Here is a 15,921-nt window from a genome sequence, read left to right on the forward strand (position 1 = left end):
AAAAAATATTAATATATCTCTTATTCACCTATTGAATTAAGAAACTTCTCAATCCATTTTTTTAAAATTCATTTTACCCTTAAAACTAATACTACAATTTTTTTTATATTTACTATTATTATTAATTATTATGTAGCATCTTTCTACGGGATAAATTTAAATTTCAATCTTTCAAATTTTCTTCAATCCGCCCAATTCATATCCACATTTCTGTACTCAGACTCAATTAAAAGATTCATCAAAAATAAAAGATTGGATCAATTTCTCTTTCCCTTTAAACCTAATACTTCTTTTCATTTAATGAAATCTGTAATAATGGAGGTCACTTGTGGATAATTAAGGCAGTGGTGCAGTGAAATAATCTTCTACTTTATACAATATACGGATCTTACAATCAATAAACATTTTGATTTAACTGTGAAAAACTTTAATGACGCACAAAAGTAGTTAGTGTACTTACATTAGGCCTCTTAACTTCAAATATTACTTGGCTTCTATATAAAAAAACAATATTTTATTTGACTTGTCTAATTTAAAAAATCAAGAGTGTTGTATTGTATATTTTTTCTTTTTTCCTTTTATATTAAATAACTATATAAAATAGTAATAGTCAAATTTAAATTTCTTAAGTATATAATTTAGTAAAAATACACCCTAATTAAAAAATTTCTTAAGAATTGTGTCACTTAACATGGATCGAATAATATGAAACGAGAGAATAGTTTTATAAATTAATTATTGGTTAAAAGTCAATGGAAGTAATGAGAAGTTTAATTATATTGTTCAAAGTTGAAGGGAGAGTTTTAAAGCAAAATTTGAGAGGGTATAAAAAAACAATCGAATCATACCATGGAAAAACGCCACCTGGAAAAATGAACCATGATGGTACGATTTTCACTAATTAATTGTTCAATAATGTAGAAAATGAAATCATTCACAATCACGTTCTAACTGTTTTTTTTAATTCGAATCAAGTATAATAAAACAATGAGGAAATCGAGGGCTAGTAAAATATCAAGTTTTGTCTAAATCGACCTGGCCAAGCACTAGTTTTTGGAGTCGTATATATTATTTATTCATGGTTAGCCAAAATAAATAAGTATTACTCCTTCCGTCTCATATTACTGGGTATCTATATTTCTAATAAAAGTTTTCTTAAGAACTGTGTCAAGTCAATATAAGATTAATTATTAGTTAAGAAGTTAATGAAATCATGATGGGGCCAGTAGTGTTATAAATAGTGTAAATGGTATTCCTAAAAATGAACATTCAATCGGCACATTTATATTAGTGAGAGAGAAATGGCAAATTGTGATGGGAGAAGGAAGGAGGTGATAGGAATAATTGGAGGTGGAATCAGCGGTCTCTTGGCCTGCAAATATGCAATTTCCAAAGGATTTGATCCAATTGTTTTCGAGTCAGAAAGTAGCATTGGAGGTGTTTGGAGTAAGACTATTGAGAGCACTAAACTGCAGACACCAAAACCCCTTTACCAATTCTCTGATTTTCCATGGCCTGATTCTGTAACCGAAGTGTTTCCCGATCAACACACGGTGTTGGAGTACATTGAATCATACGCACGTCACTTTGATTTGGTGAGACACATTCAGTTCAATAACAAAGTATTGAGCCTTAGCTATGAAGATGATGGTGGCAATGGAACCGGTCGAGAATGGATGTCTAATGGCAAATGGAACGTTACTGTACAACACACTCCAACCCTATCCATAAAGGTAACCACTACTAATCAAACATAGATTTCAAAACATAATTAATACACATCCTTCTGATTACTCAATGTATGCAGCAGGTATACCAAGTTGATTATGTAGTAGTTTGTGTGGGAAAGTTCAGTCAAGTCCCAAACATACCTGAATTCCCTCAAAACAAAGGTCCTGAAGCTTTTGAAGGCAAAGTAATCCATTCAATGGATTATTCAAAGATGGACTCCACAACTGCAACCGACTTTGTCAAAGGAAGGAAAACATGTAGCCGTTGTTGGATTCCAAAAATCAGGACTGGACATTGCCATGGAGTCCTCCACAGTAAATGGTAGTAAGACATGAATTCAATTCAGCTTTTGTTTTCTTCCATCAACGTAACAATCAATTTTGCAGGGGTTGAACGTCCGTGCACCGTAATAATCAGGACACCACATTGGAACGTTCCTGATTATTTCCCCTGGGGATTCCCAATGGCAAAACTCTATTTGAATAGATTCTCAGAACTTACAGTGCATAAACCCGGTGAAGGCCTTCTTTTATATCTCATAGCTACAATTCTCTCACCTCTGGTAATTCCTTTTATTATCTTAATTAATAATAAAACTCAGCTACAAATATTATTACTCTAATTCATCCATTTTACAGAGGTGGGGCTTCTCAAAGTTTGTGGAAAGCTATATAAAACACAAGCTCGGGCTTTCAAAGCACGGGATGGTGCCAGATCATAGTTTCTTAAACGAATTGAGTGCCTGTTTAATTTCTACAGTGCCTCAGGGTTTCTACGACAGAGTTGAGGAAGGACGTCTCAAACTCAAGAAAGCTAAGAGTTTTGGATTTACTAAACAAGGCATTGTGCTTGAAGGTCAGGAGGCCGAACCCATTAAATCTGACTTAGTCATACTCGCCACAGGCTTCAACGGAATTGATAAGCTCAAACACATTTTTGAATCACCAAAATATCAGCAACTCATAGCAGGCACAGACGATTCTGCTGCAGTTCCCCTCTATAGGTGAGTAATACATAAAACAACACTTGCTGTGAAAATAATAAATATTTATACTTCTGACTTATTATCAGGGAATGCATTCATCCCCAAATTCCACAACTGGCAATTATTGGATTCTCAGAAAGCATAGCAAATCTATACACCTCAGAAATAAGGTGCCGATGGCTGGCAGAGCTTCTTGATGGAAAATTCAAGCTGCCTAGCATAAAGACGATGGAGAAAGACATAGCGGAATGGGATAAATACAAGAAGAGATACTCAAAGAAGTACTACAGGAAATCATGCATCGGTGCATTGCATATTTGGCACAACGACCAACTCTGCAAGGACATGGGCTGGAATCCTAAGAGGAAAAAGGGTCTTTGGGCTGAGTGGTTTGAACCTTACGGACCAATGGATTACACAGGCCCAATATAAGATCAGCACCCAACTTCCCCTTCCTGGGCTTTCTCTTTTGTGTTTTTACTTCTTCCTCACCGTTGTTTTACCGTCTAAAAAGTGTAATTTGTCATTTCTCATTGAAAATAAAAAGGTTAATAATTCCACCCACCAAAGCCAGCTTGACATTCATTCATGCTGTGTTCCTTTTAATCTGCGCTACACTTCAACAAACTTAAGGTAGAATGACAATACAACAGTGTTGTTCTCGCATGCTTCAATATGATAAGCTGGATATAAAAATCCACAGGTAGGTTAACACAGAGAACCAAACACTACAAAACTCATTGAACACATCCCAATTATTTTTCCCATAGATAGTCATTGAAAGGCGATTCAACATGTATTTTGTGTACAGCAAGTTTGCAAGATCATTAGGGATTGATTGACCTCAAGAAATTCAAGGGATGCTCTAATTAACCTTTTTTATTTCCTTTCGTTCTAGCAAAGCTGACTTCTTAAGCCAAGATGCCCAACATTTTCCTCTAAAAGCAAGAAGTTACATGGTACATATGTACATAAGGAAGTAATGCCGATAAGTATATATATACAGATGTTCCAACTTATGTACATAAGACAGACCAAGCCACAAGGCATTATTGCAGTCATGATGAATCTTCGAACATCCACCACCCCCCAGAAAATAACTTCAGAGGAGGGAATAAAGGAAAAACAATAACTAAGAAAGCAAGTACCCATGGAGGATAGAGACTCAGTAATCCTACTTTCAGAGAAAAAGACAACATCCAAGAAAGCTAAGTTAATCAGGAATATGAAAGGAGGTTTCATAAGTTTCAAAGGTCTGAAATCTAATCCACTCAACTAATAACCTGAAAGAGAACGCGGAATAAGATAAAGTTAATAAACAGAAATAACATTTATCAGCTGATTAGCAGCACTGGACTATCTTAAAATTTTCAGATGAATAATATTGGATACAAGGCAAACGAAAAATAAAGAAAGAATAGGTCAATGGATTATAATGGCATTGTGTAGTTTAAAAATGACAAAATAGGTTTGTCCCAGTTAATTAAAAGCATCTTATTACTTTACTTGAATATACCAAGTACTCGGTTAAAATTTGGTCATTGTGCGTGGGTAATTATTACATCATCTTTCCAGGAATGACAGAAGCAGGATATTCATTTCTTTAGTACTAAGATAGCAGACCATCATTTCAAAACTGCATCAGATAAGACAATTGGCTGACATCCCTATATTTTCAGGTTTGTCCTAATTAATTAGTTATGCAACTACTGTAATACAGTACATACAGCGACTGTCATGCAGAGACAACAATGTAGGAATTTGTTATGCGGGGGATAAAGAAGTTTCATCAAAATTTTGTTGCTATACCTTCGAAATGAGAATTCTACTAACCTTAGCTTCATTTGTGTCACAATGCAGAAACCACCAAGGACTTTTCTTTGACAATAACCTGAACGTAAAAATGCTTTGTGATAAAGCATGTAATATAACTGGAAATTTGAAAATTTCAGTTATCCAAACTACTAACACAAGCAGTGCTCATCTAGAATTCCTGAAACATTATGCATATCTAACATTAACTCGTTAAAAACCTCCAATTGATAAATCAATGGAAAATACCTCCCAGAACACAGACAAAGAACAGTACAGATAGCACCAGAAGAATCTAGTCCAGGAAAAAAATGGAACCACAAATGTAATCCCGCTAAAGCACATTTCTAATTGGCATGCAAAAAGGAGGAAGATGACGGGTATCCATTACCTGATAAACCCAGCCATCATGCGTAAGCCCATGAAAAGGGTCAATCCCAACCAAACACCAGGAAGACCAAGAAGTCTAGGAGCACAAAGCAGAAATGCAGATGATATTGCCCCCACCAACATCTGTATGCCAAAGAAAGAACACGACTTCTGAATATAAATATATATACTTGGTAAGTATTGAATCATAATGCACTACAAGCTTACCATGGAACGAGCTGCATAAGCGAAGTCTGAAACACCATAATGGAGGCCATCAAAGATAAACGCAAGAGCATTTATTGGTTGACTGGCACTGACAAACTGCAGCAATTTTGCAATTTTACAATTTAAAACTTAGTTTCTGAGCATTAACCGAACTCTTCAGAGAACCATTCGAAGATAAGAACATCTTACTCATAGGTAAATCACTGACAAATTAAATTTAACCAAATACTCCCAAAGGTTTAAAGACGTACCAATAAACCTGTACTAACCACAGCTAGCACCTCTGTGTCCTTGGTAAATAAAGTAGATAAAGAGCCAAAAGAAACACCTAATGCAGCCGCCAAAAACACACCTGCAACTAGCCCTATCTGCAAATTATAGGTCCAAATTCATTATTAGTGTAGAGTGTCTCACAAACTTGCAGAGCTCAACGGCACAAAAAAGAAGGGAAGCACAAACCTTTAGAACATAGTGTGTAATTTCAGTTGCCACCACGTAATCGCCTTTTGATAAATAACTAGCAATCAACGCCTGGAAACAAAGTAAAGAGAAGTTGTCTCAAACTGAAAAATTGTGATAAGATGCAAGAGATCAACTATTACTGGTCGAATCTTATAATATATCATCTGACATATGGTATTTGAAAGCTTTGAAGCACCAGAAGTAGTTGCCGATTCAAACATGAAGCACACACCATAAGCAAGAAAAAGTATAGACATAAGCATATGGGATAAATATACATGCACAAAAAGACAGATAGGTTCTGATGTAGGAGGTACATGAGAAAAAGAGAAGTTACGAGTCGAATTAGACCCATAGGGATAAAGAGGATTTCATTTATATCAATTTACTTGTGCAGATGCAGCCAGTGCATCTGTGAGGAGGGAGACAGCTAGCCAAACTTGTAAGCATATTTGGTGAGCCGCCATTGCTACAGCACCTTGACGAGCAGCCATTGATGTAGCAAGTGTCATTGTGAAAAGGACAGAAAGAGTTCTTCCAATGAGAAATCCACCTAAGGCAGCACAAATACAAAATTAGAAGAACCCTTTAACTATCATGAAAAGTATACAGATATGAAATGCAACAAACATCAAGAGATTGTTGTGGCACAAGCACAGAGGAGAGCTTGTTTATCAAATAGAAGGAATCTTGGAATACACATCTCAAGAATAACCACTAACCAGATTTTAAATAGCCACCAAATTGCAGCTCTTCAAATCGTGGAGGTAATATCATTACTCTCTGATTTAAATACCACATCATAGAAAAGGCCACTAGGTATCTAGAAAATTGAAGCTTATAAGTATTTCATCATATAAAGATAAAAAGAACAAAAGTTTAAGACAGTAGAGAAGCACAAACTGTGAAATGACAGTGGATATGGCAGCTCCGGACACACCCAAGCCGAAATAGTACATAAGTAAGGGAAACAAAAATATAGCTGCAAAGTTTCCAATGCCTGCACAAATAATATGCTATATCATTACAAAGGTACAACTTTAGCTCCATTAACATATCTAAGAACGATAAAGAATTGCATTTGTAATTACAGCAAATTGCATTTGCAGACATCCTTAAGAAGATGAGGAAAAACTTATCTTTTTGGGCATTTTTCCCGTATAACACTTGCACAAGAATCTTTTACACTATCCAATTATTTATTTAACAATAAACATTGATCAGATAGTATTTCATTATCAAAAAAGCTTTAGATTTTATTCCCTCCGATTTAACTTTTTTATCACAATATTATTATTTTAGTGATCAAACAAAGTTTACATGACTGTAAGTTTATGAGTACATTAAGCATACAAACATATTTTTATGTAATATATAAATATTATTCTGTAAGAATTTTGGTCCAAACTGGGGGTGATAAAGGAAATATTTCCATTTTCCACCTTCATCAGTATACATACTGAACAAACTCAAGTGCAAATAAGCAATTAAGTTAAGAATACAGTGATTTAGAGGAGAAGATATATATGACTTAGATGACAAAGGTGTTCCAGGTTAATTAGAACGTTATTGAAGGGAGCATTGCCTGCCACAAATTTAGGATACCCAAAAGTTGGAATTTCTATGTCAAAACTGCATAAATGGAATCAGCAGAAAGGATATTGGGCAAGAACTATTATCACTTAAATAGCCAAGGATCCAAAACTTGCCTAAACAGAAGACTGGAGTCTTTGTATCCTTAAATCCACGGAATATGCCTTGAAGGGCCAAGGAAACTACAAATGCAGGGGCACCAAGAGCACGCACAGCAAGAAATTGTTTTGCTGGAACTCTCATAGGTGAAGTCTACAAACAAAACAATTTTTTTAGTAAGAACTCATAAGAAAATCTTTATGCATGTACACAACAATGTGTGTTTGAAGGGCCAGCATAACAAGAAAATTGTGATAAAATATTTTAGGAAGCCACAAATAACTTTGCTATTTTCCTAACCAAACATCGTCTTATAAGTCATCAAGATTTTTCTCCTCCCAATAACCATATGAGAATCTAGTATACGAATTACTAAATAAAATTAGCTAAACAACAAAAAAAAACTCAAACCACTCAGGTTGCAAACATGAATTACCAAAATGAAAAACTCAGACGCCACAACTTAGTCAAACTAAATAGGTTTTATGTTCCTTAAGATGGAATTCACTATATTATTTCACACTATCAGATTATTAGTAGACATCATCAAATTACACAGGTTGATATCGAAGTTGCAGCCTAGCGTAATGATTGCAACTTCACTTCGCACCAAAGTGGTGCGTGCTACCAATTTCATAAAGGTCTCTCTCCATTCACTTCTGTTTTCCCTATTAACAGGCCCATCACTCCGGGAAAAAACGGAAAAAGTAGAATTAAAAAGGAGTCAGTAAAACCAAACAAACTTTGTCAGGCAAAAATAAACATAAAAATTGTATGAGTTATAAATTAGCCAGGACAAAAATGGTCTCTTGTGACCCTTATTTAAAACTTTTACTTCTTCAGGATATTATGTGCACTCACGTGCTGAATACATACTTCACACAAATTAAAGCAAGCACAAAAAGAAGGAACTCAAATGAAAGACTGGGAAGTGAGAAAATATATATGCCATCGTACGGATGATATGCCCATTAAACCAAGAAGTAGTTCAGATCCCAACGCCAAAGCCAAAGCTTCAATTATGCCGATGCCAACTGCTAAAAATAATGCGGTAGACACAGAAGAGAACTGATGCCTTTCTGCTACCCCAGTGGGAAGTCTACCAGTGCCATTTACCCCCTCTGCACAACGTATCGACAAATGAGCGTTATAAAAGTCGGAGCATGAGTCCTAAGCCTTTTAGTAGGAACACCAACTCTAGGTCAGTTGAATACCTAAGCAATTATAACAATGAATGAGAAAAAGTTAACACTCCATTTACCTGACATGTAAACTTTGGTTGCATTCTTGGCGATGTCTTCAGCGACGAAAGATGTAGCAACACTAAGTAGAGGAATATTAAAAAGCTTTGATATAATGTTAAAAATTGATATTGAGACACCAGCTGAAGCTAATTCCACAGAACCTGTAAGGCAGAAATAACTCTCAAGCTTCAAACAGTAACAGGAAAGAAGAAGGCACATAAAGCCAACACTCCCTCCACCCCTTCATGGTACCCCTCATAAAGGAAAATGGGAAAAACTCAAAAATCCCATTTCCAGCTTCACTGGACACGATCAAGAAAATCAAATTCTTTTAAAGAATACAGATAGGGAACATTATGTTTTTCTAGTCTCACGAGCTGAAGGATAGCACACACTTTAAATAGTATAGTAACTAAAGTACATCTGGTAGCCACAACAAAATTAGTTAAGTTATATATGCTAAATCGGTACAAGCATAACCGTTAAGGGTCGTCGTTAATATAAGATCCTAAATTCTCTTCCTTAACGACAAATTGATGCTAGTCATTGACATAAGTTTTCGCACCACCCCCCCGAATAGAAATTGTTGTACCAGTTCATCTGTGATCTCAGGAGATTCTAAAATTCAATCAAAGAGTTGCATAAAAATGCTGAATGTGCAAAAGTTCCACCTTACCCAGGCGCCCAATATAAGCAGTCTCCATTAACTGTGCCAAAGGGTCAATGGCCTGTCCAGCAATTGCTGGCAAAGACAGCATCACAAGCTCACGCCTGACATCCTCAGATTGAGATGAGCTTGTAGGAGCCTCTTCTATTGATTCACTTTCGACATTTGTTATAATGGGAACAGTCTCATTCAACTCACTGAAACCAACAAAAGGATTTGAAAAGAAGAAAACTAGATCAGCAAAGGAGGGATGTGGACCAGCAACATAAGCTGACTTGAAAACCATCAAAAAGACAAATCAGTAATGCCACTTTGTCAAGATTTAACCACATAAACGCAATACATATTGTAGCCAGCCGGAATATCCATAAAAAGAATTAACATGTAAACATCAGTATGTAGAGTAGAATATATATTAGGCTCAGTTAAGATCTCTAAGTTTCATCAATGAACCTAACCTCTGCAATAATTACTTTGAAAATGTGTAATGCAGAGACAACAAGTGTGAAGGCTTTATAACTTCAATTTTTTCATAGATACTAAAGTTCCCAAGCCCAGACAATTAAGCCAACAACTGACTGTCCTTGCCCATTCTAGGAGGGCCTTTAATTGAGATACCAAAGCTAGAAGTACCAAGATCGTGGACAGGTAATAACCATGTTACAACAATGTTACTGTAAATATTCTGATGCAGGATGGAAGTAAAAGCTCCGCGCTAGATACAATGGAAACAGGAAAGCTTAATAAGGTGTGGGAAAGTGCACTTGTTGGTTGTGACCATCATCAAGGGAATCATCGACTTTTTTTTTGGGGGGGTGGGGGACAATCTACAACAACAACAACATACCCAGTGTAACAATCTACCTCCGGAAAATATCTAGTGAGAGATTATTTTTTTTGTTCTGCCAATTCTAATAAGATCTTACTTCGATAACACTTCATAGTCACAGGAAAAACACTCCAAGTTAGACACAGAGATTGAAGAAGTGACCCTGACAAGGGATTTAGTGAAAACAACGTATGCACATAACGATGGGGAATGACTGCTAGTAGGCTCCTAATCATGTCTGCCTAGCATCAGAAAAAGCTACAATCCAGAAAACTTAAGTAAGATCAGGGTCTTACTCTACTTCTCCACTTGAGCTTGAGAGATAATCTATTCCCTTTACAGCAGTGGTATCCTGCAAATCAGAAGCTTCCGCACCACTCTCTGAACTGAACTTATTATGGAACCTTAAAGATTTCCGCTTCCTTGGGAAAAGAACAGGTGAATATGAAAATCTTTTGCTTTTTCCAATCGATAAAGAACAATTGTTGCTACCATAAACATGTTTCAAGCTATTCTGATTGATTCTTGAAAAGGAACTACAACGGCGATTTGAGAATCTTAACGAGCAGCTTTTGGAAATCTCCTCTTTCACTTCCAATTCAGTAAACCCATTATACATCGCCTTACTGGTCAATTGTGCAGCTGCCATTTTTATAAGCTGGTGTCCCTCACTTCATAATCAAAGTAGAAGGACCTGATAGTCATTCAAAAACTTAAGAACAAATATATTGGAATACATCAACTGTAGAGAGAAAAAAACATAAAGAAGAGGGAAAAAATTTCAGAAAAACAAGAAACGCGCCCAACTGTTTAATCCTAAAATTGGTACTACTTTTTTGTTTACACTTTGTTTGAATGGTTGTTACATATTGAGTCATAATGTAACTATTGTAGTGTGTTATATTGTATTGTATTAATGAATAGAACATTTGGACAGATTATATCGTTCTATGTCCACATCCATAATTTAAATGATAACCTTAAAAAAACTAGGGTACGAGGTAAAACAACTATGAAATGTAGGGTAAATGATAAAATAAGATTATTAAATAATAAGTAAAAATAAATAAAAAGAAAATATTAAGGTAACAACGCGACCATACTAAATAGATCGTTACACAAAATAGGCCTTTTCGTCGTTACCTAACAATGAATTAACTATATTGATACAATAAAATTTATGGAACAATCAAAACAAACATGGTATAAAAACTAAGGATACAATACAATATAATGGGTAACAACCATCCAAAGGAGTGATAAAGTGATTTCCTAGAACAGGACTGATTGTACAGTTGAAGCTATACGGTGTAAAACTCTAGGCAAGATGGCAACTTTTTTTTTTTGTTGTTGGATGAATTGTAGACTAGGATGGTATGTTTTGATAAATGTAAGGTTGTTTGTCTTTTAACATCAACAAAATGCAAATATGTTAACCTAAAAATCTGTAATGAAAGAAATAGAGGGAGAAAGAAACCCTCGTATTTGTCAACCGCTTTCTCGCAGCAATGGTTAATAAAGGTAGGCGGTGATTTGAAGAAAGAGTTAAGCGCAGATGGATTAGAAATAAAAGGGGAATTCAGTAATTGAACAAAGGAAATTGAGTATGATACCTAGTGAAGAGGCTGCCGCCGGTAGAGAAGGGAAGGGAAGGGCCAAACCAGAATTATACAAAGGAAGAAACAGAGTCGATTAAACCAATTTTTGCCATAGCATTCCCTTTTCAAACCTATTAGTATATTACTACTTCCTTTCCTTACTCAAACCTTCTCTCTTTTTCTTTCTTTTCTTTTTTTTTTGTTAGTTAAAGGTATGTAGCATGTCGCCTTTCTAAAATCCGTTTATTTTAAATCATATGTCTTTTCAAAAAATAAATATACTCATCATATGAGTACTAATTTTTATCACAAGTCTTTTTTATCTTTCAAAGAATAACAATTTGTAGGGTTAGCCTAATTTGACCAAGTTCAAAATTCAAATTTTGGATTTCTCAAGTTAATATTGAATTTGGTACTTCAAATTTTGAATATTCAAAAAAATTATCTTATATGTAAATTATGTTCATTAGACATTAATCTATTGAAAATCATTATCCCAATGGGCAAATACTAATGAATCAAATATCATTCACTTTTAGAGTAATAATTTGTACTTGGAAGTTCTTCTGAAATTTCAGAATTGTCATTTTTGTTCACTTGTGTATATAATATATAAATACTATAAAATTGGTTGGATATAAAAAGGGTGTTTAATTAATTGATAGTATACATGGAATGGAACAAAATGAAAGATAACATAAGACGGAAATGTAAAAACAGTAGCATTTCGTTTAGAGAGAAATTAATTTATTGTTTTTTCTTCATTTCCTGAGTATTGACCAAATTTAATACAATTTCGAAAGACCACCATGCAAAAGGTGTACTAAGAATGTGAAAATCTACTCTTGTTTGAAGTAGAATAATTAATTTGGACAATCAAACCGGCATTGCATTCAGCAAAAGAAATACTTATTAAATTGAACAGTCAGTTTAGAATCTGGAAACAAGTAGCGGTGTGTAAAGTGGGAAAAGAAGAGATCATGTTCGTGGATGAACTGAAATAAAGCTAAAAAAGCCTACACCCTTTTACAGATTTCCTATAACCATGGAGTACATAGAGATAGCAGCAACCAGGATGACATTCCATCTCCATCTCCATGTCCCTGGCCTCATTCCGAAAGCGCTATTGTCAGAGGCTGTACCAACAACAAAACATGTCTTAGTTTAGTGCATAATTAGTCTTATCAACCAATTTTAAGTGTGTAAACTGAATAATTACCAGGGCAAGTTAACTGAGTGCTTGTGGTAAAAATGGTCTGGTTGCTGTAACCAGCATAAGCACAAGATGTGGAATTACACTCTGAAGACGTGGTCACATTCCCAATGTACAAGTTATCTAAACCTTGGCACTGCATTGACGGGCATGTCTTCCAAAGAGATGACTTTATCTGGGATGGTTGGCATTGCAACCTGCAGTAGAAAAGGGATTGATGATGTGATGCAACAACGTTAGATTATATTGATCAAGAGTACTCCAGTTGTAACACAAACATCATTGGTTCAGCTACTTACGTCCAGTTGCTCGCAGCATCACACTTGCACGTTACACAATTGGCAGCAGTGAAGACATATGTGTCATTTGGCACTAGCAAAGGATAGTCCAGTGAGGCATTGCTCACCGTTGATTGGCAAGCTGCAAATCAAACACTTTTGAATCATGGGAAAATTCCAAAAATATGGTTAATGATGATTTGCACAACTAGATTTAATAATCAATCTTCTAGATCTTATCATTTTTATTTTTATTTTAATTGAAAATCTGAAAAGAGAAACTACAAGGTGTTCCATTCCATAAGGGAAGTGTGTTCCAAATTCCAATCCATGCATTCTTAGGACACCAATGTTTAGCATGCCCTAAGGCCATTGAGGTCAGCCACTCAAATATCACAAATAGAAGGTAATCTAGATTTTTTGTAAATTTGATCTCATCAAGCCATAGTTCATTGAATGAAACATGACAAGATGTTAAAAAACCTTCTTCTACCAGAAGCTTTTAACTATTGTAGGAACGACTACGGATACAAGAATCAATTCAGCAAGTACGAAGTTGCGGGAAAAGGTAAAAGAAATTTCTAATGAACATAGGCTTTTACGTTTTAACAAGCCAATAAGGCAACACGTCTTTTTTCTTTTATAACAGTGATGTCCTCCAGCGTACGCACATAATACCTGGCTACCTCCCAACATAACAGATACCGGGACTTCCCACTACGGCCAAGGTAGATGGAAAAAATCAGCTCATTATTTTGTCTTGAACCCTGATTGCCTAGATCAGTCCCACTTCATTGACATTAATAGCCACTCCCTTGGATGTCCAATAGGGCTACACATAATTTTTTTGTTGGGAAAAAGGACAAATATACCTCGAACTATCGTATCATAAATGATATGCAGATACCCTCTGTCATACTTTTGGAACATTGATGCCCATGCCGTCCAAAAACTAGAGCATATATACCATTTATATTAACGGACATACACGTGTCATAATCTTATCCACCGATCCGACATTTATTAATTATCGGATGGACGGATAAGATTGTTCCACGCATGTATGTTCTAGTTTTTAGAAGGTAGCGGCACCAAGTATGACGGATATACCATTTACGAGGTATATTTGTCCTTTTTCCCTTTTATGTTTTAAAGGGGCTAAACAGATGAAAACATTTAATTGATATATGCTCCACAGGCCTCTTTAACTTTAGAGTCCATGAGCATCTACAGCCTGGGGGGTGACGTGTGGCCACTGCACTGCCTATGTCAATTCAGAGTTTTGAGTCCTCGCAGTTAGGCAATACCCAATTGATTGTGTATTCATAAATTTAGGATAGTGCACTTTTGAGAAATGAAAAGGCAATAGGATAGGAGTGAGTGAGTACCTTTAAGGGGAACGTCAAGAACAGCGCCAGCTAAAAGTTCTTTAGGACTTGCTAAACCATTCAACCTCAAAAGGGTTTCCTGAGAGACATTGTACTGCTGAGCAATAGCCTCAATGCTGTTGCCACTGCTCACCAATCGACCATAATGAACAACCTTTTCACCGTCAACGTCGTCGCAGCTGCAAGGAAGTGGGATCCACAATTTATCCCCGGGTTGTATCAAATTGGGGTTAGATATATTGTTAACCGTCTGAAGTTCCTCAACAGTGAATAAACCGGCGAAGATGTCGGTAACTATGTGGGATAGGAAGTCGCCGGAGACGACGGTGTAAATGGGGCGTTTGTTGGCTATTCCGGTACCGTTTCTACAGAGACAAGGAAAGGGGATTTTGATGGTTTGATTGGCGGGTAATTTGTTATCAGCAGGGGTATTGACAGGGAGATTGTTGACGCCGAGAAGGGAACGGAGGTTCTTTACGTTGAAGAGTTTCTTGACGGCATTAAAGGTAGTGGCGTTGGGTAAGGTATAGTCAATAATGGCGTCACAAGTTCCAGCGGAGGTGCAACTGAAGGAAGCTTCAGCCGGAGATGAAATGGTGAGCAGCCATAAGAGGGAAACAAGAGTAGTAGTAGTCAGCCTCGAAAAAGAATCCATTTTTTTTCTCTCTGTGTGTAGAAAAAATGGAGAATGGATGTTACAAAATAGTAATACTAATGGCGTTACACATGATTTGAGTAGTGGGGAGAGAGAGGGGGATATTATAAGTAGTGGGGCGAATTAATTAGTGGGTAGTAAGAAGATGGTCTGAATATGAGAAAACGGAAAATGGAAAACAGTTTAGTCTTTGTCTTGTCTCCGCCTTTATTTGCCATATACTCCAAATACGTCTCAATTTATTAAATAAGTTTTTTCTTTTTTTTTGTAATTATAATTTTAAAAAATTTAAGATTGTTTCCACGCCATTCTTTTTCTATTTTTCTTTTTTGGGTCAACAGAGATGTTGATGTATTTAAATTGTAGAAATTCACATTCTTTGTTACGGGTCAGTTTAGAAGATATATAAGTAATATTCAATTCATTCATTTGAGTTTAAAACCTTGTTGGATAGTTCTGATGTGGAAAATCCAGAGTCAGTTTCTTAATACTAAAATCGTGAAAGTTGAATAGTCTCACAACATTAAATACGCTTTTGTTGTACATTTCATTTTACTTTGCATATTCAAAATTAATGGTTCATCATTTTCTTTTCTATACTTGATTTGAAATTTATTTATTTTCCATCTCAATTAGTCTCTAGTATAAGCATCACCCGTAGACTAAGTCAACTAAAATGGAAGAGGGAATTAATTATCAAAATTCAAACAGCCCAAAACCGTTGAACATATATATATATTATAAAAGTAACGCAAGTGACTCAAAAAGAA

At 35.6% G+C, this 15,921-nt stretch overlaps 2 protein-coding genes and 1 pseudogene across 4 annotated transcripts; 1 reads left to right on the forward strand and 2 right to left on the reverse strand.

The window, feature by feature from the left end:
- Positions 1-1,231: 1,231 nt before the first annotated feature.
- On the forward strand, positions 1,232-3,238 carry LOC125853699 (probable flavin-containing monooxygenase 1; annotated as a pseudogene). The gene is made up of 5 exons (XR_007445203.1): positions 1,232-1,733; positions 1,811-2,052; positions 2,118-2,293; positions 2,370-2,734; positions 2,803-3,238. The product of XR_007445203.1 is annotated as a probable flavin-containing monooxygenase 1 (transcript).
- Positions 3,239-3,683: 445 nt separating this feature from the next.
- On the reverse strand, positions 3,684-11,771 carry LOC125851600 (protein DETOXIFICATION 45, chloroplastic). Of its 2 annotated transcripts, none has more exons than XM_049531377.1 (15): positions 11,633-11,771; positions 10,316-10,713; positions 9,200-9,387; positions 8,541-8,684; positions 8,237-8,400; positions 7,297-7,432; positions 6,491-6,587; positions 6,310-6,410; positions 5,977-6,140; positions 5,585-5,656; positions 5,377-5,493; positions 5,126-5,221; positions 4,920-5,041; positions 4,550-4,607; positions 3,684-3,999 (listed from the first exon to the last, which is right to left on the reverse strand). In XM_049531377.1, the coding sequence occupies exons 2-15, from the start codon at positions 10,666-10,668 to the stop codon at positions 3,988-3,990; spliced, it is 1,824 nt and encodes a 607-aa protein (XP_049387334.1). In that variant the 5' UTR covers positions 10,669-10,713; positions 11,633-11,771; the 3' UTR covers positions 3,684-3,987. The 2 variants fall into 2 exon arrangements, with proteins under 2 accessions (XP_049387334.1, XP_049387329.1); XM_049531372.1 differs by having other exon boundaries at positions 4,526-4,607.
- Positions 11,772-12,346: 575 nt separating this feature from the next.
- On the reverse strand, positions 12,347-15,262 carry LOC125853021 (lysM domain-containing GPI-anchored protein 2). The gene is made up of 4 exons (XM_049532706.1): positions 14,497-15,262; positions 13,130-13,250; positions 12,837-13,027; positions 12,347-12,753 (listed from the first exon to the last, which is right to left on the reverse strand). Exons 1-4 carry the CDS (start codon positions 15,149-15,151, stop codon positions 12,644-12,646), a joined length of 1,077 nt encoding a protein of 358 aa, XP_049388663.1. The 5' UTR covers positions 15,152-15,262; the 3' UTR covers positions 12,347-12,643.
- Positions 15,263-15,921: the final 659 nt, after the last annotated feature.

Source organism: Solanum stenotomum, chromosome 1, assembly GCF_019186545.1.
Source record: "Solanum stenotomum isolate F172 chromosome 1, ASM1918654v1, whole genome shotgun sequence".
NCBI lineage: Eukaryota > Viridiplantae > Streptophyta > Magnoliopsida > Solanales > Solanaceae > Solanum > Solanum stenotomum.

Coding starts and splice junctions, on each gene's coding strand:
- LOC125851600 (XM_049531372.1), bottom strand. CDS start 10,668: ATGGCAGCTGCACAATTGACCAGTAAGGCGATGTATAATGGGTTTACT. Junction 6,141..6,309: donor TGGTGGCTATTTAAAATCTG/GTTAGTGGTTAT, acceptor GTGCTGCCTTAG/GTGGATTTCTCATTGGAAGA. Junction 5,222..5,376: donor TGGTTAGTACAGGTTTATTG/GTACGTCTTTAA, acceptor AAATTGCTGCAG/TTTGTCAGTGCCAGTCAACC.
- LOC125853021 (XM_049532706.1), bottom strand. CDS start 15,151: ATGGATTCTTTTTCGAGGCTGACTACTACTACTCTTGTTTCCCTCTTA. Junction 13,251..14,496: donor TCTTGACGTTCCCCTTAAAG/GTACTCACTCAC, acceptor TTTGATTTGCAG/CTTGCCAATCAACGGTGAGC. Junction 13,028..13,129: donor GATGCTGCGAGCAACTGGAC/GTAAGTAGCTGA, acceptor TTTCTACTGCAG/GTTGCAATGCCAACCATCCC.